This window comes from Parus major, chromosome 5, assembly GCF_001522545.3.
Source record: "Parus major isolate Abel chromosome 5, Parus_major1.1, whole genome shotgun sequence".
Lineage (NCBI taxonomy): Eukaryota > Metazoa > Chordata > Aves > Passeriformes > Paridae > Parus > Parus major.
Window position 1 is genome coordinate 11,412,106 of NC_031774.1, and position 7,581 is coordinate 11,419,686.

Here is a 7,581-nt window from a genome sequence, read left to right on the forward strand (position 1 = left end):
ATCCCCAAGGGACAACAGAAATACAGCAATTTTTATTCATCTCACTTCCCATTTTACACAAAGCAACTGGGTGCAGAGCACATGGGCCATATGGCCCAGGGTTTGCTAACTCATTTCTCAGTGGTTCTATGAAGGCGAACTCTGAGGGGCAGTTTGTCATTCTTCTGTCAGAGCTCCAGAGATCAAACACACTCCACATCAACATCTACAAGAATAGCTTTGTATTTCTGGAAACCAAGCATTCTGTCTTTATTAAACACGTCCACACAGTTAGTCTCATCTTCTATGGATGCAGGACACTTGACCAGCACCTTGTAAACAAGAACATAGCTGCGGTCAGGGCATGGTCTGTAATGGAACCATTTAACTGCAAACTCATAGCCTTAATGGACAAGGTCACAAGTGCAATACTTACAAGAAGACAACTCTAAATGCCTGGGGAAGCTGATGATCAAAATATGTTGGCATTCACTTTTTTTTTTTTTTTTTAAGATATTCCCCCAGTTCAATTGTGAGAGCATTAGGGTATTCCAGCAAGGAAATTTTGCATTTATGTTAACTAAAGAACTGTTACACAATATTTGAGTTTCCTTTCCTTCCTTATCACATGGCTTTGGGTCCCACCAAATGAATCACAGGTGAATCCCTGTTAAAGGACCTTTCAGCACCTTCACTTAGGACTCAGAGAGAAGCAGTCTCTCCACAACAGCTGTTTTTGCCACTGAATCATGACATCTGAAGATAATTTCACCTAGAAGGAGCAAAGTGAGCCTCCCAGCCTACCACCGTCCTTTTGGCTATGAGCACACTGCTTGGGGAAGGCTTTCCATTGGGTAAAGTATTTACAGGTACCTGGGCTCTCATCGGGATGTCTCTTCTGAGTCTGCCTTATAAACCTTCCCAAAGAGACTTAAGCCCAAAGGAAGTGAAGCATCAATTGGCTGGTATGGAAGAACTAAAGGGGTTGAGGGTTGATGCTCTAGCCCTCTTAAGAAAAGATGTACAAAAAAGAGAAGGTCCTGGTTTTATCCTACAGTAGTAATTCTGTTCTTTCTCTGAGAGACAGAGGTCCTTGTGTGATGTTCCAGCCTGCAGAGGTGTAGAGAACAGCCTTTAAATCCATTCTTGTGGCAGACACCAAGGGAATGTGTGGGCTCAAAGACCCTCAGTTTAAGGTGACAGCAAACTCTCAGATTTTCTAAAATCCACCCCAGGACATACTTATTCTCCTGCTGAATTGTTCTGAGAGTCCTGTCCTCCAAAGGAAGTTGTCCTTCCTGTCATAACCTGGAGAGTGAAGAACAGAACTGCATCTTAATGAGTGGAAAAGTAGGGGATCTTCAAGTCCCAGCACTTAAAATTGCCCACTGCAGAGAGATTTCAGTGGACCAATCAGCAGAGAAATTTGCCACCATCATAAGCAAAGGATCACAACTTCAGTTTGCAGTGAGGAGGTAGGAGTACTCTTAAGGAATTATTTGAAAGACAAAAGGAGTTTTAGTTCTTCTACTTAAGCAACATGAGAGAAACATGTTTTTGAGAAAATAAATGGGCAAGTTTCATGTTTCATGTCATCCTCCTCCACATTTCATCTGCACAGTCTAATTTGGAAATCTTGGAAATCTCTTGGGGCAGAGACCACAACTGAAACAAGCAGGACCCTGTCCACCAACATCTGAAATCCAAACAGCCACTGCCCAATTCTCAGCAAGGTTCCACTGGGCCAAGTAATCAAGAAATCAAGGCAGCAAATAAACCATCATATTTTACTTTGCAAATCCTAGCTCTCCAAAATGTGCCAATATTAGCTTGTGAAAGGAACTGTTTTTAAGGAGGTTGTGTGGATGTTTATTAGACAGATCAGTGGAGAAGAAGGAAGAGGGATTGTTCAACCCCAGATTATATTTTAAAACAAAGGTGGAGGCTGGAGAGAGGATAAAAGGATGAAATGGACAAAAATAATCAATTTTAGAAGAAAGGATGCAAATTAAACAGGCTTGGAAGGAGTTGGTAAAGTGCAAGCAAGACACAGAGACTAAACTAAAGTTAATTACTTTTGACATGATCAGATCATCTGGTTGCATTTCAGGCTGCTTGCACTCTGGGCTGGCCAGCATGAATGGAGAGGGAAAAAAAAGTAACTCTCCCCTCGAGGTCCCTTTGCCAAGTCTGGGCTATGTGCTCTGTCCAAGATCCCTCTTTCTTTGCGCAGAGAGAGAGGGGGAGAGGAGAGAGAAACACAGTTAACCACCTGTCAGGGCTGAGGACACAATAAGGCAGCCCCCAAAAGAGCTTTTCATGCATGCGTAATATATTTGTTCAGCTATTCACTTAATGAAGCTGATAAATGTGATGCAAAACAATAGTCAAGTTAATCTATTTAGTAAAATGTTTTGAGACTCTCAGGCGATGTTAAGGAGGGTAGTGTGTTCAGGGACATTTTCATTTCAATACGCTCATCTCTCCCCTCTTAGGGGGTTTCAAGCAACCTATGTGAATATAATTTCTTATAAATGTGTCTTTAATGGATTTAATTCACCCTTGCCAGCTGTTTTTTTAGCTATTTTGTAAGAGCAAAACAAACGTGCCAGGCTTGGAAAGCTAGTTAAAATTAGTTTCGGTCACTGGGGCCAAGCTATATTTCCTGCAAACCATCTGCTTGATTGGCACAATAGAAGGATTTTCAAGAAAAGGGGGGGATCTAGAAGAGCTTTGAACGAACCAACAGTTGCTGCTCCTTGTGCTTGAATTCTAAAGGTGAAGACTTAGGTGTCTTAATACAGCCTCGCCCCCGCAGCCTCCATTCAAGCTGCCGGCGTGGTCGTTGAACATCGTCAGGGAGCTGGGACACAGCAGAGACTGAGCATCCCTCCCCTCTCCCTCAGGCCCCTCTACGGCGGAAGAAAAAAGGAAAAACACAAAAAAAACCCAAAACAAAACAAAACAAAACAAAACCCAAACAAACAAAGCAAAAGGTGTGGAGGGAGAAAATAACCTAAAAAGTGCACACACACACATTTGCACCGCTTTCTGGAAGAAGAAGCGGGCATTGTGGGCCCGGGCAGCCATGGGAGGCGCGGAGAGGCTGGTCCCTTGTGGAGCGGCTCCCGGTTTGGGGAGGGAGGGACGAGAAATTCGGCTTCCACCTGACTGCGGGACGCGGCCCGGCAGAGGCAGGGGCTGTCCTGGGGAGGGTGTCCCGCGTGGGGCCGTGCCGTGGCGGTGATTGAGACGTCCGTCTCCCGGGGCCAGGGATGCGGGAGAGCGATGGGGCTCCGAGCGTGACTCCGAGCCGCCGGGGGGGCGTCGGCCCGGCCCTGCCCAGCCCTTTGGTCTCCGGATTTGAAGTGCTGGCTCTCCCAATTTCATGCGGATTACCAGCCTCGGACCGGGACACACGCAGCTTCTACCCCCACCTCCCCCTCCCGCAGGCAGTTTTGGATTTGAGTTCTTTTTCCTTCTTTTTTTTTTTTTTTTTTTTTTTTACTTGACAAAGAAAGTGAGTGACTTTTAAGAAAAAAAATTTGAAGATAACGACATTAAAATGAATGGCAGGAAACACAAAACTGCCTGAGCATAGGTCAAACGGCATTAGTCACAGGTTTTATCCTGAGACATTAGATTTCCCTTTCTCTTAAATGATCACTGCCTTTGAAAAGAAACTTCCAAAGGAGATCTCTTAAAATAAGATCCTTTCGTCTGATTTCTTGGTTTCTTATGGTCTATCTTCCCTTTCAATAGATGTCTAGTCCCTTTTGCCGTGGTGCTTAAGGAATTCTTTATGAGTGTGCTCGGACGCATCACAAGGAACCGGGTCCACGCGTGCCCCAGCATGCGTTTGACCCAACCTTCCAGAAAATGTCAGCCCCTCTTTTTTAAAACCAGAGAAATTAGCAGCAGTTGGTCTATAGTGAGACAAAATGCCCCCAATGTATATGTAAAGAAAGGAGTAAATCATCTCAAAGGAAACGTATAATGACTAAAAAACGAAGTGTTCTCGGAGCAGCCGGGCGGAGCTCATTTGGAAGGCGCCGGGATCTGGGGACGGCTGCGAGAGGGGCAGGGAGCAAGGCACAGAGATGGGACCCGGAGCTGGCGGGGTGCCAGGTAACTATTTTATTGGGAAAGCCCCGTTTGCTTTTTGCATTCGCTACTGTCCCGCTCTCTTGCTAAATAACACCTCGAGAGCAGCGCTGCGCAGAAACGGGGCTTGAGGTAACAACGGAGCGTCCTGAGTGGGGGCGAGGGGGAGCTGAGCCCGGAGCAGGGCGGGGAAGCCCCTGCTCCCCCTGGAACCCCCGACACCGGAGGTCTGAACGGGGCAGTTGGCAGGACCTGTCTGCATCCCCGAACCCCCTGTGCTCTGCCCACGCCTTCCTTCCCTTTTTTCTTTACCTGGTAAGCATCAAGACCAACAAAACTGGGAAGCGGAGAAAAAACTCCAGAGAGGTTTTATGTCGAAGTGATGCTTTCAGACTTTCCAAGTCAGGTCTGCAGGTGTTCGCCTGCTGGGGGCCAGCTAACAGCACGGGGAAAGCTTGTCAGGATCATACAGTTTCCAGGGCTGATTCCATCTTCTCTAATAAATAACTTTTTGATTTGAATCAAGGGAGAGGTTTAACAGACTTTCTTTCTTCCCTAATGTGATATAAATCGCAGATGCACTTTTATTCAATGGTTAAAGCATCGACATGGAGATAATCAACACAAAACGTCCGGACAAAAACCATCGAAAGAAATAAAGCTGGTTAATAAGATTTTTGAGAAAGCTTTGTGTTAAGAAGTAGAAAGGGAAAACAGCTGAAGGTGACAGTTAGTTCATGGTTAATAGGATAAAGGCTGCATGGTTGAGCTGCACACTTCTGCTTGCAAAGGTTCAGACACACCAAAGGGCTGAATGGGGTGCTTTTAAAACATAGGACATTTAACACATCTGTTATAGTCTTTAACAGAGAAATCAGGTAAAACCACTCTCAATAGTCGCTTTCATCATCCACTTCCAAAGGAGACTAACTACGCTTGCGCCTATTTCCATTTTTTGCCACCACAAACAAAACCTCTGCCAGTAAAATCCCTGTTTACTACTTTCCTGTTAGACGATGTCATTTGTCCCTTGCACCAAAGTTAGGGGGCTCCGGGCTCTGTCGCACTGAACGACGCACCTTCTGAAAACCTGCACATGTGCGCAGATAATAAGTGAGATCAGCTGAATTTGTCTGCTTCAAGCCATCGACACTCAGACAAACACTCGGATAACTTCAGCCAAAAGGATCTAAACTCTACAAAATTGTCTTCATTTTTGCAGCTGGAGGGTACCAATTCCCACTATTTTGAACGTAGATAAGCTACAGAAGAGCAACAGACTGAGAACCGGAAGGGGTTGTTCTGGTCCCACAAAGCTGTCCAGGTCTCTCCTGTATGCAATACTCAAATTTTGTGGAAACAGGCTTCTCACCAGCCAGATCAAGGCTCACAATTCAGTCTGGGCAAACCTCTTGCCTGAGCACAAGTACACAAGACTTTTACAAAGCTCGGATCTTGAAAGGAGAGATTGACACTGCAAATATGCCTTATTCTGGGCCTTTGATGAAATAGAAAACCAAACCCATCTACACACACTAATTCTGCCTCATACTAATAGCAGGAGCAGAATATGCTCAAACCCTCCAAAAGTGTTTCTCCCTCAACAAAGCTTAGTTCCATGTTTTCTAATTTGTATTTTCAAGTTCACAAAACCCGTGCTTTTCTGAGAGTCTGCAGATAAGTTTATATGAATATTTATTGATTTATTTCCTAAACTCAGCAGGGGAGCAACAAATAAATTTAGTGCTTTCTTTAAATAATTCCCTTTCTACCAGGCGAGGTGTCATTTGAAACTTTAAAATAGGCATTTAATTAGCCTGTGTGTGTTGCCTCTGAACAAAACCCTGCTGGGAGCCTTTGGAGCGCTGTATTCCAAAGAGGCGGTCAATATGCAAAATTGATGACTACACTTTCTTTGTGGCTGGGCCATTGTGCCCTGGTTGCTTATGAAGTCTAATCCAATCATAAATTGCAGCCCCGGACCAATGGAGAAGCCGGGAGCTCGCCCTGAATGAAGCTCAAGTGGAGAACTTTGTTGAACCCCATTGTTGGGGCTGTCACTTTTGAAAGAGCCTCAGCGGGGCTGACCACTATAAAACCCATGGTCCAGGAGGAAGGGGCAGAGAGAACTCCGCCAGACTCGCTGGCTGGATCTTTACCAACCCAGGTTTGCAAAGCAGAAAAGAAAAGCAAACAAACAAATAAGCAGGCGACCGGCCCCAGCCCGGCTCCGCGGACGGCCCCTGCGATGATGTTCCCCAGCCTCATCTCCCCTCCAGCTGTCTACCCCAGCCTCCTCCGGCCGACCCCCACCCTCACCTTGCCTCAGTCACTGCAGTCGGCTTTTTCCAGCCATTCCAGCTTCCTGGTGGAAGATTTAATCCGGATCAGCAGGCCAACCAGCTACCTGCCCAGGACTGCCCCCGCACCCAGCATGTCCCCTCCAGCCTCGGCGGCCAGGACGGACTCGGGGACGCCGGAGCTCCCTAGCTCCACCACCGCCGGCTCCAGGAGGATCTGTTCGCCACAGACTTCCAGCAGCGACTCCACTTTCCTGAAGTTTGGAGTCAACGCCATCCTCTCCTCCACACCCCGAGCCGGTAAGAGGGGCACACCCCGAGCTGCCGCCGGCCGCGGCTCCGGGCGCTGGGGACACACCGTCCTCAGGAGGGAGGTGCCGGGCGAGGGGCAGAGAAGAGAGCCGGTTTAGGAAAAGGAGGGAGGACCCAGTCCCGAGCTGCAGAGCCCTCCGGCATGGCTCAGATTTCAAGGGCGAGGGGCAGCGCTGCCGGCGGCCGGTCCCGCTCCGGGACGGGAGGAGCAGGAGGAGGGAGGGCTCCCAGAGGCGAGTTCCCCGGGACTGTCTTATGGCTGACCCTGAACTCACGAGAGCCGCTTTGCTGGCAAAACCAGCAGAAGTGCCACTTTTCCCCGGCCGTTCGGAGTTCAGTCTGGCTCTTTTATTTTTTCTAAAAGTACCACAGCATTGGACTCCAGACCGAGAGACAGAACCCAGCCTTGCCGTCGGTCGAGTCCAACTGGCGGGTTTTCTCCGATTAATTTAATTTTATTTATTTACTAGAAACCTCTCCTGCGTTGCTTCAGAGCGTCCCACCAAAGACTTTCTCCTTTCCGTACTTTGAAGGATCCTTCCAGCCCTTTCTCAGATCATCCTATTTCCCAGGTAGGTGTTTAAAAATGTCCCTGTGAGCGGGCGGGCCCCTCTGCCGGCACAGCCCGGTGATTTCTCCCCGTCCCTGCGTTCCCCCCGGCGGGGTTATGCCGCAGTTCAGAGGTTGGAGGGAGTACAACATTCAAGCATCAGTCGCGCCAATTTGCTGCCCGATTTAGCACAGGCAGTGACTGCCTGACATTCCCTGCCCGCTCCCCCCGCTGATCCGCAAATTAGCCGGGATTGTCACGGTCCCGAGGCGAGGCGGGTCCCTCCCTGCCTCCCTCCCTCCCTGCCTCCCTCCCTCCCTCCCTGCCTCCCTGCCT

The 7,581-nt window shown here is 48.1% G+C and overlaps 1 protein-coding gene across 1 annotated transcript in view; it reads left to right on the forward strand.

Moving 5' to 3' along the window:
• The first annotated feature begins 6,331 nt into the window (after nt 1-6,331).
• The window catches only part of DBX1 (developing brain homeobox 1), a 4,738-nt gene continuing 3,488 nt past the window's right edge, over nt 6,332-7,581 (forward strand). Inside the window, exons 1-2 of the mRNA XM_015629756.1 lie at nt 6,332-6,683; nt 7,166-7,267. Coding sequence (XP_015485242.1) covers nt 6,332-6,683; nt 7,166-7,267 — 454 coding nt within the window. The remainder of the gene's footprint in view (nt 6,684-7,165; nt 7,268-7,581) is intronic.